This window comes from Vanessa atalanta, chromosome 4 (genome assembly GCF_905147765.1).
Source record: "Vanessa atalanta chromosome 4, ilVanAtal1.2, whole genome shotgun sequence".
Lineage (NCBI taxonomy): Eukaryota > Metazoa > Arthropoda > Insecta > Lepidoptera > Nymphalidae > Vanessa > Vanessa atalanta.
Window position 1 is genome coordinate 11,982,306 of NC_061874.1, and position 18,677 is coordinate 12,000,982.

At 31.2% G+C, this 18,677-nt stretch overlaps 1 protein-coding gene across 1 annotated transcript in view; it reads right to left on the reverse strand.

Annotated features, from left to right (window-relative positions):
* The window catches only part of LOC125077926 (zinc finger protein jing), a 131,374-nt gene extending 114,315 nt beyond the window's left edge, over positions 1 to 17,059 (reverse strand). The window contains exon 1 of the mRNA XM_047690040.1: positions 16,654 to 17,059. Coding sequence (XP_047545996.1) covers positions 16,654 to 16,976 — 323 coding nt within the window. The 5' untranslated portion in view covers positions 16,977 to 17,059. The remainder of the gene's footprint in view (positions 1 to 16,653) is intronic.
* Positions 17,060 to 18,677: the final 1,618 nt, after the last annotated feature.

The following is an 18,677-nucleotide window of genomic DNA, read 5'->3' on the forward strand; positions in this document are numbered from 1 at the left end:
GTGCTTTGCGCAAGTAACTCATTGAATTGTCGCAATGATATTCCGCAAATACGCTTGTTTTTGAAATTATTTACTCGTTTCAGATATACATAGGTTTTATAACGGCATATTTTCATCGGTAGACAGAGATGGTCTCGTTTCGGCTTCATCGTACTAATAAATTGAACTCATACTCAATTAAAAAAGTATTTAAACAATCTGAATTAATCATTAAATGAATAAATTATTTATTTATTTTGCGTTAGCGGATTTAGTGAAAACAAAAGTGCGAACATTTCATTAATTAATATATAACGCTATTTAACATACCTACAAAAACTTCGATGACCTTTGAGTCTTATTTGGGCACTTTTTATCAATTACTTTAGCTTTTTATAAATACACTTTTAAAATACAATGAGATCAATACGTATTTATTTCATTTACCTATTTCAACATCTCAACATTTATTTATTTTAATTTTGGCATACTTCTACGCATGTTCGATGATCTTTGATTTTTGATACATACACAAGTGATTATTAGTCTTGATGTCATTAATCTAACTGATAGAGCTAATACATAAACAAATATATGTTATTTCTTGTCGTTTCTATGTCGACCGTTAACATAAATATTGTATTAGGCCACAATAGCTCAATGGTGGTCATTTCACCTAAATGTGAAAGGCAGAGGTACGATCCCTTGTAATACTCAAAACAAGTTTTACACTTAACTGGGAGACAAAAGTAATTGAATGTCATATAGGTAATTGTCCAAAAAATAGTATATTGTAATTATATATAACCTATTTTAGAAGTAAGCATACATATATATCAATGAATAAGCGACCATTCACTAAAATCCAATAATCAAAGGTCGCCCAGAGGAGAGAAGACAAAGCAATGGAAAAATCAAACGACGCAGGTTTAAATCCGTACAAGTTCTATTGAGTTTTTGAAGTAGGTACTAATTTGTATTGCGCTTAACAGAAAAAATATCAGGAAGCTTTTAATGTGACAAATAAATCTGGCAACACCCAATAAAGTAGATTAATGAAATAAACTTTAAATTATTTCCTTTGACATGCATGAATGCTTCTCTTTCATAGTTTATCTTCGCATAACAGTCTCATTGCACCTTATAAGTGAAGGTCTGGCTGAGTCTTGACATATTGAACAATGTGATCTATGAATTGTTGAATATTCCCTGGAATATAAGACGTAAATACATACATCGTAACGTTGTATATCACCGTATTATTATCCTATTTTCGAACGTTAATATTGACAATAAGGTTGGTGAGAAGTAAGTATAAAGACTTGTCTGTTGCGTCACGTACATATATGATTTAAGAAATTACATACGATTACGTTTCTTATAACAATCTAAATAGTTCTTCAAATGACCCTTGCGTGTTACGCAAAAAAACATAGTAACAAGAACTAAAAATATCTAATATTTATTCAGCTATTAGGAAAGGCATGCGAATTCCGTAACCACAGAGCGAAAACCGCGTGCCTGGATTTTGTGGCCAGCTTTGAAAATTAACATTTACGACGTAATTGGAATTGTAATCTAGTTCAGCGTTAACTTTCCTTTTTAACTACGAAATTGTAATGGCTGTAGCTAGGTATCGTACTATACCTACATTGAAGTTTTGGTAGGTTACACAGATCTAAAGAATGTTCGAGAACATTTGTATGTATTCAATATGCAAACATTTATAAAATCATTTTTATGGTCGAAACAAAAAACTCAATTATATAAAACTATACAAAATAAAATTTAGTTAAAAGTACATAATACGCGTTTAAATTCGTTCTCTCGAATAGTTCGCAACGGACCATGAGATCAGACAGCGTCTTCCGAATTCCATTCGAACATCCCGCCGGGAAATTGCTATTGGACGCGGGACTAGTTGAGACAGAACATTTAGAGAATCCGTCTATACGATCTTCTTCACGTGTAATAATGATACCGATAGCAGTTTGTAACATTCTTTATTTAAAAAATTATAATCAGTAATTATTGTTAAAAATTAAATATCGATGTGTGTATATTTATCATATCAACGTCATAATAAGATTTCAATATAAACTAAATAAAACAAGATAATACAAAAATAAAATGAACATAAGTCATATAAAGTAATGAATTCTCATTATTTTGCTCAAAAAATTAATTTAATTTTAATTTAAGTTAACGTTGTTACGCGAGACTGATCTTGAAAAATTATCGGAACTAATTACCAAAACGTGCATTTGAAAAAAAAAAATTTTTAGGTCAGAATATCATTCATATTTAAATAGAAAAGTAATATTAATAATCATTTAAGCGTGAGGGCTCACAAGTCACAAGGGCTCACGTTCGTAGGTAGGTAAGCAAGTCAACAATTTATTGGATCCCATCTATCAAGATGAACGTCGTCGTACTGTCCAATAGCATTCCTCTACCGGCTTCTCGTCTAGTATGCAGCCAGCCATTCCCAATGTCTACATTATTGATTTGTTTTTAATTCTTCCGTGACGAGTTTCGACTTACAAATGTACATTACTGGCAACTACAGCTATTTCATTTGTTTATTTTAACTAGCGTTTAAAAAAGCGTTTAACAGTAGTTTACTATTCACAAAACTTATTTTCACTTCCTGTGAAACAAAAGCAATCAATTAATTATGTTTTAAAATTAAAAGTATAATAAAGGTATAATAATCTATGAAATTATATTGCTCAGTTTACCCAATTTTCAAAAACAAAACGATTTCAAAGTATTTTATTAATGAATTTTACTTCGTTGAATTTTTTGTGTTTATTTTGTAGTTACCAACCTACCTTACCGTTATTTATATTTGTAATTTACATACTTATGTAACTTTTTTAGCTAGTAGCTATATCTTGAGAGTAATAAAAATGAATGTATAAATGGTAACTACATACTTTATACGAAAATCGGTAAATAGTCAAAGTAAGCCTAAGTTAGAATGTAAAGTTGATTTATTGGCTGTTTCTTATTACCGCCGAGAGCCCTTATCAGGAGAGTCCTCGATCCTACCACAAATCGCGCCTTCGTATGATGTTCACTTTAATTATTAATTTTGCATTACAACCGTTACTAATTTCGCGTGATATGATTCGAGGATATTCATCCCAAGGTCCGGGGTAAACACCAATTAATCCTGGCAACACGATACGTTGCTTTGGGGTTGGCAGCCCCTCGGCAGATTGCTGCATAATCCTGCTGCATTTCTACTGCTTCCGACGCAATCGCCGAAGAGGGCGTGTTCGAAGGGACCCTCCGAATGTTTTAGACAAGGGCTAATACATTTTTCTTTCAACACATTGTTTGTCAGAGGATCGATCACATTCATCGTGTAACAAGGCTTATATCAATTAGTATATTGTATTTGAAGTGAACAGTTTTATTAAATCATTATTAATAAATAATTTTTAAAACGAAGTCATACCATATGCTTCTGAGTCTAGAAGACTTAGAAGTATAAAATTATTACGAACATATTTTAACTGCATATGTATAAAATTGTTGTTTAAGGCATATTCCTTAAAACACTACGTATTCTGTAAAGTTATAACTTTATGTTTATTACGATTTTCTTAATAGCCACCTCAAGCTGCGTGCAGTTATGACTTCAATTTTTTGAAGTATCATACGTGGGTTATTTGAACATTACTAATAGAGATGTTTTAGTAATTAACAATTCTACATGAAAAAATCCTTGATTGAATAGAATTAAAATTAGTTTATTATCATAAAATATTAACCGTTAACCTGCAGAAGTCTAGTCCGGTATTTGAATATAAGACCATTACATATTTGTTTATCATTGTTAATTCCATATTGTTATGTAAATGAAACTAATATTTTATAAACTTTCGAACATAAAATCGATTCCAAAGATATCAATAATTGTTCTTATCCTTACATCGACATATGATCATAAAAAAATAATTGTAATGCATATAAAATTATATTCCCTTACAAGTTGACGTTCACGATTAAATAGTTTAATTTCAAAGAAATCTGTAATCTTTTTTTTCTTATAATAAAACAATAAAAAGGTATTATAATATCTAATTTGTATTTAAACAAATTTCCCGAAAGATTTAGCGCTATCTTTAATTAATTTATAGTTATCGCAAACAATTATCTTAAAGATAATTCTGAAGAAATACACTGAATATGAATTTATCTTATCAAAATTCAAAGTTAATACATATTTCAAATACTTCCAATCGAGTGAGATTCGAGTTAATCTCGAGATCTATTCCTTACGTTTAAAAAATAATTCATTTATAGAAAGGACAAATACATATAACTGAGAAATACATAAATGAAAGTAAACAATCAAAATGTCAACAGAGTGCATTGAACGGAGATAAAGTATGTCTTTAAACATAACAACGTTCTGAAAGTAATATGGATAATAATTGGAATTAATGCGCAGTCAATAGATGTATGCCGTAAAATATACACTGGATGTATCAGAGTCAAATGTCTTTTGTGCCGTTTTTTTACGCTAAAATGTGCCGTATTATTGTGCGGTAGGTACCAAGGTCGGGTGCTTTGTTATTAATGTTGTGTGGTCATACACTTCGCTACGAATGTCAAAGGTGACATGATACCGAGTAAGGCAGGTGTAGGCCAGGGGCAGCTGCGCATAAGTTTCGTTTTTCTTGATAAATTTAGTTGCGATATTTTGAATTGCAATAGTTTATTTGTGACGACATTAAATGTTTCAACGATGTTTCAAATATTTTCATCTTTATTTATATAAATACGACATTATAAGTGGCGACGACAGCAATAGCCTTTTAATTGAATTTAAATAAATTGTATTTGTCAATTAGTACAATATTTATTACAGTAGTTATCTAATGCAAGGAATACGCGTTTACGATATATTTCTTTTGAACTAAATTAGTACCATTTTAAATATTCTACATCTATATTACAAATGCGAAAGTAACTTTGTCTGTCGGTCTGTTGGACTTTCATGACCAAACATTGTTTGGCAGAATTTAATTAAATTTGTTATGAAGCTAGCTTGAACTCCAAGGATGGAAAGGCTACTTATTTATGCCTAGCACCTGACGACCAACCCCTCAATCAATCAAGTACTAAGTAACTAGTCATATTAAACAAGCACGCATTTGCTATAAATAGCCGAGATGGCCCGGTGTTTAGAACGCGTGCATCTTAACCGACGATTGCGGGTTCTAGCATAGAATTTTTATGAGCTTAATTTGTGTCTATAATTCATCTCGTACTCAGCGATGAAGGAAAACATCGCGAGAAAACCTCCATGTGTCTAATTTCAACGAAATTCTGCCACATGTGTGTGGCGGAATGTGTATCCACCAACCCGCATTGGAGCAGCATGGTGGATTATGCTGCAAACCTTCTGCTCAAAGGGAGAGGAGACCTTAGCCCAGCAGTGGGAAATTTACAGGCTGTTAATGTCAATGTGACGTATTTGCAAGACACACAATCGTTATAATTATAGTATTTCGCTCCCAATCAATTGTCTGGAATTAAAACAGTATAGTTCAGCAGCATACAAGCTCACAGACACACTTTCCCAGTTATGATATTAATAAGGAACTTAATTCAGAAATATGACATGTGTTTATTGTTACACCACATATATTTCCTGAGCAAGTGTTAAAGAAAGTTTTGTTTAACAGGCTATTAAATACAAATAAAACATTCGTAGCTTGTATATTAACTTAATTATATTTTGAACTTTTAACCCCAGGCCATGAATATTTAGTAAATACCTTCCAGGTATTGACACTTTGACCTTTATTTTTATTTTATGTATTCATAACACGCATTTCGCGTGTAACGATAAAGACGCACACTCGCACAGTTCATATACTTCTATGTTAATTTAATAGACAGTGGGGCCGACGATGCGTTGACGAAACAAAAAAGGCTTCACGACACATCTCGGTACGTCTCGCGCTTAAGGGTTTTAAGTTTCATTGAGTCAAAATCAAGCTACATTGTAATGAATTTTAATATTGAATGTAAGGTAAATGTCACATCGTATCAAGGTTTTTTTGCGCCAAGTACAAAATAAAAGAAGTTAATATGTTCTTAGTGACATCGCGAGATCGCAAATTTTCTGCCATTAATTAAAACCTTATACGCGATCGCACTGATTAAGTTGCACGTGTAAAAAAAAAAAAAACAAAAATTTTATACACTCATAGGTTTTCATTCACTAGATGTAAACAACGATTATTGGTATACGATTAGTAACGTGCTTATTCTTAAACGATTTCTCAAAACCAAATTAGTCAAAAAAAGGAGGATATATGCGTGCCGCGTGTTTTTTATGTCCATTGCTCAATAAACGTCTGAACCAATTTGGATGTTAAAAATAAATTTTATTCTATTAATTTAGGTGATCCCATTTTAATATTTCCCGGACCAATTTTACAGCAAATTTAAAAGAAACGTGTATTACACTATTATCGATCTATTCTTTTCACTAATTTTGTTTTACTTCGCAATTTCGGTGGTTTAAATGCTGCGTTTTATGTATAAGGATTCGGACAATTCGGCGCATATTCTAACGCAATGGTTATAATGGTATATTCACTTTAGCTTGAATTAACGCTAAATTTCTGACTTTCACCCACTTGCTGATAAGTTTAGGTCAAATTATTGGACACACAATATGAATCCTTATCAAAACTAATCACATGTTTATTGTAAACGTTAACTGAAAATAAAATTTACCATTTTCTCTTTAAAATATGCACTAGTACTTTCGAATATTTTACACAAGTTTTATATTCATATTTATCGTTTTCACATAATAGTCTGCAATTTAACGCTTAAGTTTAACATTAAAGAAATGGAAATGAATAGCGCAGTCGAAGAGTAACAATAATATGTTTTTATCGATTGATAGTTTTTGTAAAGAATATATGCAATAAAAAAAATCTGGCATTTAATGATTACGAGCAACGATACGCACGACTTATTTGCTTTACTCTCTTTGTTTGTTATTTATAACTGAAATAATAGTAATTGTTATGTTTGATTACATCACATTCCGTCATTTATCTGCAGACTTTACAGACGATCGCTTTAACAATCGTGTTTAAATTTAATTAACTTTGATTATAATATTATGTGCTTTGGTATTCTAGTTGATAGCTATATTACTTCACTCATATTCTACCATTGAACGGCAACACTTTCACAATTTAACTTCTCTTTCTATTGCTATATATTTAAATGAAGAGTGAGTGAGACACATACAAGCACAGAGGACAGTATTTTAAGTTCCAATAGATCTGAATTTGGTTCCCTAATTGGGGGCATTTTGACGATGAAGAAATGTTATCTTTTTGCTAGAAGCGACAAATGGGCAATGTTTCGCCAATATATTCAAGGTTATCTATATAAAACATCTATTGGCGTGCACTGGTGATGAGTACTTGCATGCTTTTGTTCCTCGTTCCATATTATTATGATAAAAAGAAAAATATTATACCTACTTGATCATCAAAAAAGCATTTTATTTAGTTTAGGAAGTCCATATGAATTTATTGTTTAAATAACCTTTAATATCCAAGTTCCACATCTGTTGCGAGTCACGTGACAATTTCATTTTGAAATCCAAATGTGTACAAAATTATATCCTCGTCACGCCGTAGCTTATGGCCAGTTTCACTCATATTATATTTTTATATGTAGTCTATAAAATTTGTACTAAAAATAAAAATGCTCAGAACTCGAACAAAGGCTTTCTTCAAGGCCATTTCTCAGATAACGAATATGGATTTAATAAGAGTCCACACATTAATACGATATTATCATATCCCCGCAAACAAGATGACATCTGCATTAATAAAGTACTTTTTTTTCCACTGTGATTTTCTGCAGCGCAAATGTACCGTGGGTGTAAAAGTATATAGGATTTCATTTAAAAGAATATATAAACAAAGAAATATCAAAATTAAGATAAATATATTTTAGCTTGTTATTACAATTGTTTATGTCATACGAACCAAACTAATCAAGTTGATTGTGATATGAAATCGATAGATTTCAGTAAAACATTCGAATCGTTTTTTTTTTGTATTTAGTATAATTTGAACATAGACATCATTATATATTATTATCATATTAGAACTTTTTTAATATAGACAACCAAAGTGAAGTACTTATTTGTAATTGTGAAATATAGTAGCGAGTTTTTATAGTTTTGTTTTATATTTAACAATGGCACTCACTCTAATAAAAATCGTACCACACATTAACCCTAAGATAATGCTTTGAATAAAAGATGTGTCCGTATTATTCATACCAGTTAAATTTTTATTACATAACGGATTATTTCACGGTCACCTATCATTATTTCATAAGAAATAGTCCATCGTAAAACAGATCTTTGATTTAATAATACTAAACCTTTGTACGTGAAAAAGTTCACACTTCTATTTGATAGTATGTACACTGGCGTTCTCTGTACACTGTTGGTTAAACGCTTATTAATACGGAATTGTACAAGTAAAACTTTTTATACTTTGATGAATGAACGTTGGAAGCATTCAGGTTTCTTATAAACTTGTATAAACGGTACACAATAAAAGCAATTCAGTTCAATAACTTTTCTGAATTATTCGCAATTCGTTTTGAATAAGATATTATTTAAATCATATGATTACACCGATACTATAAACGGCAAGGTTTTTTTATGTTTGTTTGTAAACAAAACAACATTTAATATTTGGGAAAGCATTTAGTTTTAAGAATGTCACAGACGCTATTGTCGTAGTTTGTCTCTAGAAGTACCTAAAGTTTATTATTTTACAAGATGTTGAATCTCTATATTATTTTCGTTATTCAATTCTGTTTTATTCATTCCGTAACTGTAGCTATAAATTGAATATTACCATATATTGTCCATTAGCGGTTTCCGCGACTTCCTTTGAATCGCTACTGGGTGTGGAGATTATTTTTTAAATATTTAGTGCGACTTTTTATTCATCTCGGAATATATAATACTCTAAATAACCAGAATAACTTTGAGCTAATTTCTTGGCTATGCGTTATTGAAAATACATATTTATATGAATTTACATACTCATACTGATCTAAGACACGTAAATACTGAAACAAACATTTAAGCTTTACGAAACCACTGCCATAATTTGCCAGCTAATTTCGGTCAATTTAATCACAATCTTCAGAATTTCGCATCCTTCAACGAACCACTCATCGATCTTGTATAAATTAGAGTTAAATTGAATACGTTATAGCAGTCGCATCTAGACCTTATAAATCCAGCCGCGGCACGCAGAATCTAGAACTTATATTCCAAGGCTATTCACATTCCACATACAGCGGTCTCGCGTGACTTCTGCCTCGTAACTTGACTTTGTATACTAACATATTAGATACCGTTAGCTAGAATGATTAGGACGAAGATCGTTCAATTTCGTCCAACGTGCGACCGGTTGTTCTCGATTCGATTCGAATGTTTTGTTTACAAAATATAACCCGCTGTTTGTACTGACATTTTAAAGGGACGAGATTTTGTTTTGTTTGTCTTTTTTAGGTATCTTAAACAAAGTACGTATAACATGAAACTGAAATCGACCAAAATCCATCGGTTAGATGCACATCTTTATAATATGTTTATTTATTAAAACGAAATGATGACTTAAGTAGTGGCTGAACCAATTTGAACGATGAAATATTAACATTTTTTGTTGAATACTTGAAATATTTAAGGTGAAGTTCGTGAAATTGTATATTTTTATAAACGGGGTAAAAAAACTGCAGGTGTTATTAAAAAAAAGGCTCAAAATAAACACAAGTGCAATGAAAATTGTAATTTAAACCAGTAGTTTCAGAAAGGGAAAATATTTTAAAATAATGAACAAGGTTACGGCTTCAGTACTATTTGTTTAGCTGAGCGATAGCGGTTGAGTAAAAACCATATATATACAATACCATAAATAGGAAAACAACGAACAAGCAAAATTGATATTTGGGAATACAAAAATTAAGACGAATTATTTAATAACGAAAATTGAACACGATACTTTTATAAAATCCGGTTCCGAGATGACACCGAAACTTGGGTGATTTTTTTTTATCCTTAAGTCTTACTTTATGCCCGATCAAATAATGGTTTATGACAGCGCACGCGTCAAATACCCACAATAAAAATACAAATAAACAACACAGCCGGTTGAACGACCATCTCGGACTGAGTGAGTCAGTTCCTACCTGTCCGGAGCTTCGTCCAATGTTACATTACATTTTATAATCATCAGTATGAAAATAGCTTTAACATAGACTATATAACATTATCTATTAAATTACTATTTAACCTATATCTCGTATAGATGACCTTCTATATTGTTATTTATAGATGAGTTTATTTTAAAATAGTGTTTAATGCCATTTACATTGAGATACGATAAAAGCACTATGATCGAATTAGCGGTGCAATTTAAGTTTTTAAATCTATAACAATATGATTTTTTTAATTTAGCAGTCTATGCGTATATTAAATATATGTAATGACAAATTTAGACTGATCAATATAACAAACCATGTATAATGTATATAGCTTTATAATATTACAACGAATTAGTATTTAGAACAAACAAGTTCGATGCAAACTCATCAAAACGAATTGTTTTTACAGCAATTACAACGTTCAACAATAAAAATACACAAACAAATTTACAATAAATGTACCGTTTGCAAAATGATGAAATAAAAATATCTTTGCAAAAATTAATTTATAATTTATTTTTAAAGCTTTACCTTTATTAGGTAATAACATTTCAATTAATATGAGCTTAAGTCAAGTATTTAGAGTAACAAACAATCACCACTAAAATGAATATTTTTCTTTTATTAACCAAATTTTTATGGATAAACTAAGTTTTTTATATGATAAATGTAGCCGCTTGTCCCAAATTGTTTGAAATTCTCGTGTTTGTTTTAAATGCTTGCTTGACTCGACTCTGATACCCATTATTGTGATTTTATTAGTTTATGTTAAATTTGTTAAGAAACTAATCATTTTCAATATAATATGTCTAATTAATTATAATATAACATATATTAAATTTTGCTTTAAACAATATTAAAAACAAACAAAAATACTATTTTATAATACCTCTATTACAATGGCTCTCAGTTAGTTAGTTCTTTGGTGATATTTTATTGTAGCCAAATATGTTTAAATAAATTGAATGTGTGGATAAGCCCTACTGTTCGACTTCTATAAAATACTTAAAGTTAAAAATAATAATACTTAATAATAATTATGTATAGTGGTAAACAATGAAGATAACATGTAAATAAACGTTACAAACTACAATTAACTAAATGGTGCAGTCATTTTAACGAGATCAAGTTTATAATTGGAATAATGCCAGATTTTCGAAAGTGGAATCGTATTCAAAACGAGCTGTGACGCCCGTTTGCCGATATTGAGATAATTTTTTTGACTAAACCTGCGATTATATTCTGCGGTATAGTTAATTTTACATGTAATTCTAATTTTAAAACTATGCAAATATGAAACCAATTTAGTGTGTGTATTTATGTATGTTTGTATCGATAAAATAATTAATTTTAACATTTCTACAAATCCTTTTCATTTTTAGACTCAATATTTACTTCGATGTAAATAAATTATGTACTGAATATGAAAATGAAAGATATACATAAGAAAATGCTTTCCGTAACTATATACTTCATAATATCTACATATGGTTGAATCGACTAGTGCGATGACCATATACATACATATAATCTTAAACTTGACATAATACATCACAAACATCTACAATGCAAGTAAAAAAAGATCGTTTCCAAAGCGAATCACGTCCACTACATTTCCCGGGCTCGTCGGGGCATGCACCACAGTCGGGCCAATGCGCCCGCGCACACTTCTAATGACAGCAGGGAGAGGGGGGTGCGACCGGTTCGACCTCACAAAGGTATGTAGCCGTCTTGATACCAAGAGAAAAGTGAATTGCAAAAAGTTGAAATTTACTTTGAAAATATTACAAAAATATTTTATTTACGAAACTCAAATTGTTTAAAAATGAAACAAAATAAAAACATCAAGTTTCTAAAATAAAAACATGTATAAATTTTACCACTAATAACTCCAAAAAACTGCATTGTATTGATGAATAATTATTTCACTCCATTGGAGTTAAAAACAAATATTGATGTAAAATAAGAAACCTTACTCGATCTAAATAAAGCTCTTTATTCTATTATACGTACACAACAGACTCACAGCATCTGCACGCAATGAAATCTTGCTCACTTTTTCTATAACGACCAGTTAATGACCGTCACAGTTCGTGTAACCGTCTCGGAGTCAACCACACGGTAAGTATTCCACCGCAATGTTTTCATGGCTCACATCCAAGCCCCGCAATGCGTTCTTAAGGAACGTTTATTTTTGTATATCAGCTTTGTTTTACGGATGCATAATAAAATAAAAAACATAAAACCAAAACAAATGTATTACAATTTTTTGTTACGTTTTAATAACAATTTTTTTTATTTATTTATTCATGAGTTTTATTATATCACATGTAAGTCGGTTATACTTCCAATTACGTATGTAGAAGAAATTAATGACCCATATTACGGTTTCAACCGATAAAAAAAACATATATATAAGTGAATTATTCCAATGTTTTGCTTTATCGTTATTTTATTAAACAAAAAATGCCGGTTACATACGGCAACGCTGCCGGGAACCCGTTCGTCGTCCCCCGCCGTGCCCGGTTAGACCTCCTAACTTTTTATTTTACGGCTCACCCTTCGTGGCTTAGCGCGAACCCACTACTAACAAAACCCATTCTTCGTTTTGTACTCAAAGTCACTTGTTTAACTTTCGCGCCAGTTATGAAAATGTGTTTAGGAAAACGAAGTAAGTTAATAATTAAATTCAAGTTGAGTTTTCGAATACTGCTTCGCATTTTATACCTACACAGTGATAAACTTTATTCCTACTTACACCTCATTTCATACACAAGTTTTTACTCATTTTAAATACAGAATGCTAACTTTTAGCTAGATATACCTGATATGATCGTGTCCGTGGGTCGTAGGCATAATGTTGACCGATTTTGTTATTAGTTTTCGATACTGTTTGATATGAGTAGTGTTTCGTTGTGATAAGATGTAAACTATCAAGTAGATCAAGTGTATTCTTATCATACACGGGTTCAATTGTAGATAACACATAACATAGTACACATTTTAAATTGACGATGATAGTTTATTATTATCGTTACCTAGTTACTAGATAGTGAATAAAAAGCCCAAAATTATTAAACTCAAGAACTTGGTTTATTTTTTTAACCATCTATTATGTATAATTATTAGGAATGAACTTAACCAAATTAATCGTTCAATTATATTTATCGCTTAAAAATATAAGATAGATCTTAAAATTTATAATCATAGAGCAAACGATAATTATTATACAGGTGTCGACGAATTTTATCAATATAACCGAAATACGGTTAAGCAATTTTCAAAGCAATATATCTTTTATTTAAATAAATTGGATTATGATTTACATCATGTCTAAACCGACTTAGCAAAGTGGATAGGAGGATGATCTTCACAATAGGTTACGTAGATTCTAATCGGACCAGCGAAACTTTGGTTATTTTGATATTATATCTCAGTGGTGTGGTGGTGGTGGGTGATGTAGTCAAACAATTCGATATACACTGCACTTATGACTTATCTTTTAATTTTAAAACGTTCGAATTTTAAATGCACGATAAATATATATATTGTTTCTTTTGAGTACTTAGCCTATTCATTGGATATTTCCAGAGTAATAAACTTTTATATATAACATGTAGAGTACTAGATATATACAATTTCAATTTATAGATCTATCTCTTTAACGTTTGACACAAGTACATGACATTAAGTATGTGATATTTTTGGTGTTTTGTTTGGATGTTCAGTGCTTAATGACGGTCGGTGGACGGATTTTATGTTATTAAATTTGGCAGAACCTATGTCATAACAGAAACTTAATTGACGTCAGTAAGAGGATAACAGCTAGTAACCCTCTAAAAACAATTTCGTTATGAAAAGATATTGAAAGTGCCACAATATGCAATAATATTTTGTGCTTGTAACGATTTTCTATAGATTTCATTATGTATACACTTATTATAAAAAACTATGAACCCTTAAAGCCACCTGTATATCAGCAATTCTAATATGATTTGTGTATGTTTGTTTGCGCGTACATATTATATGGAAGAATAAAACAATGTATAAAAACATATATATATCATGTAATGAGCATAATGAATACAATATAATTTCAAATGTTGTTTGTTTTAATTTAAATACCCCGATATACTTAAAAATAATTGATTGGATATAAAAATGCACGCTACATAGGTATTTATTGCTTAGGACTATTTAGAATTTATAAAAAGTAAAGAGTAATGAGAATTAAAAAAAAAACAAATTGTTTCGACGAAATCCTAAAAGCAAATCCATCACTAGCACCAATGACGTCGTCCAAACGAATTAAAAACTTTAAATCGAAAATGTAATTTCATTAGAAACATAAAATGTCCACACCTGAATAATAGTAAAAATTCATTGACCGGCTACAATAAAAATACGTTGTAGTAATAAACAACGTCAGATGAACAAAAACCCACGCCCTAACCGCGCCTAGCACACCGACAATGTTTATCAAGTTATAATGGGTGACCTACATATGCCCACTTCAGAAATTATCTAATGCAGTATCAGTTGAACGCAGAAATGGAACTTCAAATCTATTTAATAACTCGCTGTTTAATGGTGATTTTTTCCGTTTAATATAAATATATTAATCATGTAATTATACAATCATGATACAAGTTTTTATGTTTCGATATATTTTTTGAGATTGATACCCAAAACGTGGCAGTCCAATTTATAGCATGCTATGCTAACATATGATTTGAAAAATAATTCTTATTAGACATATCATAAATATCTCTTCACCGTACATGTTTGTTATTTAAATATGAATATAATACTGAAACAATTAGAACCGAAAAAAGAACAATTGAAACCAAAATAAACAAGATCTCATCATTAAAATTATAGTTATGTTAAACTGGGCATAATAAAATTCATTGTATTTTTATTTTAATGTACCCAATAAATAAATCAATGTTAATAAAAAGAAAAAAGAAGAAAATAATAGATACAGAGATAATGTTTTACATTTATGCACAAAGCATTGCATGTTTTATATGATAGTATTAAAGCATCAGCGGAATAGATATAAATAATGTTCGTCTATAAAAAAAAACATAGACACTTGCTCTATTTACAAAGAGTAAATTTTATGACCTTTTTTTTAAATATATAACTGTTTTTATCATTTAATTTACCGTTACATAACAATGATAACATATTTGCCTAAAGACAAAGAGATAACTTTTTATCATATCAATGTTTTATGTCATACTTTGATAGTGACTAGACTTAATAAAGTCAAGTTCAAAATGAGCACCTTGAAAAGTTAGTTTGTACGGACCTAATAACCTCCGTATTAATTTCAGATATTTATTACAAATTTGATTATTAAACATTGATTGAAGTGCTAGTTGATTATTGATTTTGTCTACGGCAAATTGATAAAAATATATGGATATAATAATATTTGTATTAGTTTGTCAAACTTGAGAATGCGACGAAAAAAAATAGTGGCCAACAATTGAACAGTTGTAGTAAAGTGGGATGACGTATGGTGAATGTCGAGCCTAGCTGTCACGCACACCAAGATAATAATGTTGGCGCATTTTGTACAGATACACTTTATGTAGATATATCATAAATAATCTAAAATATTTACGTATACTAGTGATAAGTCGATTTAGATTAGTAAAAAATCGTTTTTGGTACGCACGCGAAATTGATTAATGAATTTTACTTAATCAATCAAAGTTTACATATCAGAATTCACCTTTCACAAGAAATGTAATAGATACCCCGGATAACTATGAAAATGTTCCATGATGTTGAACGACATTCGATCATAGTCGTGGGCGCAGATCGTAGGATACTGAGATAATAACCAAAATTCCATGAAACAAACTTCAACACATATTCCATTTATAATTGAGATAAAATGTAAATAATTTATTTTATACTCATTACATTTAGAATACGAATTGCCGCAAAAAAAATCACTTTTGTTATTTAATATATGAATTCAGAATTTATCTTTTATCTAATGGTCTTAACTGATTAAGTTTGGACTGTCGAAAAGCATGAGACGACTTTAGCTTGACTGCTAATTACGTATTATGTTACGGCTGAGGAAGCAAGTAATAATCGTTGAGTAAAGTTCGTATTTTAAACACTGAACTTTTATAAAAAAACAATTCAATTTAATGCTTAGATATTTGAATCGCCGCTCAGCATCTATGCAGAGGGCATTCAACCGAATAGGCCTAGCAACACGAGTTACTGGCGATGGCCATGACATCGAAATCGGCAAAACAGTCTGCGGTCACTAGAGCATTGACTCTTGAAATTTTGACACAATCAAAACAAAATTGTAATAAATAAAAACAATGCAGAATTATTTTAACTCACCTGTCTGAAGATTCGGAGCTATCATATCTGTCAAAGCACCGCCTCTTCCTATCGTCGCCATCATCGATGTTTGAACCGGGTGTTTTTCGGGAATCTCTTGTTACGGTCGCCACGGAACGATCGGCGACCACGCCGCGCGTCTCACTATTCTCACACGATTCACTCGTATCCAGTTCAGTGTAGAACGATAACTTTAATCTACCACCTTCTAAAGTTTGCCCACTACACTGTTTTGTGTCACTATGTGACGGGTTGGCCGCGGAAAAAGTTAAATTGTTCATTTGAAACGGGCCGGCGCGGTCTTCGGGCGACCCATCCGCCATCTTTGAGCGCACGAGTGTTTTGTCGCGAGTTTCGATGCGGCGCCACGGGCCGCATGGGCGCTGTGGTCGCTGCAGGCGCGGGGCAAAGACTGTGTGACGTCACGGCGGCTGCGCGACCGGCGGAGGCAGAACGCGGTGACGTAACGGCTCCGCCCCGTGCATGTGCAGGGGCTCTGTCATTGGCCGCGCGTTACGCAACGCGCGAGCCTATTCAAATACTCGCGGAAGGGAGCGTAGGACTCGACGGCGATAGGGACAGGCCCATCCCAGCCCTAAACGTAACAAATAATGCAGCGTAATGACCAGGCACACAAACGCACTTACACACACAAAAGGACGCCATACTAAGAAACAAGTGCACCAAAATTAATGACACGTTTCACCCTCTAGGCCTCTAATATGTCCAGGATTCTTTATCCGGACGCAAACAAAACATATGCTGTTCAACAGCGCTAATTTAATAAGGCATTTCTAAAATTAAGCAATCCCTTGAAGTGATTTCATTATAAAAATCTCAACGATCAGAAATAGATCAGATAAGTAAATGAAAATATTGTTATAAAATATTTCTTACCATAAATCCTTTCGCTCTATAATCTTTTTTGGTTAAAACACGTTAAGTGTAAGTTTGGTAAACATATACCTATCATATTTTTTTATATCAGCTCCGATAAAAAATGTTAATTGAGCCTAAATCTTAATTGATAGTTTCTGTCTTGGGTTCGTTGGCATTTTAATTGCATGTATTACTTAGTAGATATTATATCAAGTATGTAAGTACCTAAGCAATTTATTCGCACATGGGATCGGATGAACCTACTTATGTATAACTTTTACAATATTTTCAGGTTTAAAGGTTACGAATACATATATTCAACTAAGTAACAAATAGTATCTACAGTTTTTTTCTTACAAGTAAATAAAACAGTTAAACTTAGTACTTAGATACTTATGTGTGTAACATAAGTATACTGAATTATTAATTTATAAAATTGAAATAAGAAGTACCTACATATATAAAAAATAAATAAATATAATCTTATAGGTAATCAGTGTTAAAACGGATAGTTATAAAATAACGTTTTGGTTACGGTTATTCAATAAGAAGTTAATTACCTACTTAATCTTTTATTGAATCACCTAAGATCTCCATAACTGATATGAACAAAAAAAAATGCAATGAAAACTTTTAGAGAGTATACAATCAGTATGTTTTAAGCTTTTGACTTTGAGATTTGGCGCCCTGTTAAGTATAAGCACCATATCATTATTATTTTTTCTAAGTGATAATGTGTAAAGAAATATTTCTTTGAACTTTAGCGTGAATTAATAACAAAACTCCTATTCATTTGAAAATTAAACATTAAAAACAGTCTTTTTTAATATTTTAATATATTTATATTTTCGATTTTTGCTTGTATTACCATATAAATCACTAGCGTCATCTGTTGGTACATATTTAAGTTGTCTCTTGTAAAGTAGCAGAACATTTCGAGTAGATGGTTCTGTCTCCATAACAAAAGCACTAAAGAGGTAAATAATTATCCGGTAGATGTCATTACAATTTCATATTAATTGTTTGGCTAACAAACGTCTAATTAAAAAAAAGTACGGTACACAAAAATAAAGGTAAATACAAAGACTGTGTACAATGACAATTTTATTACTATACTAGCGACCCGTCCCGGCTTCGAACGGGTG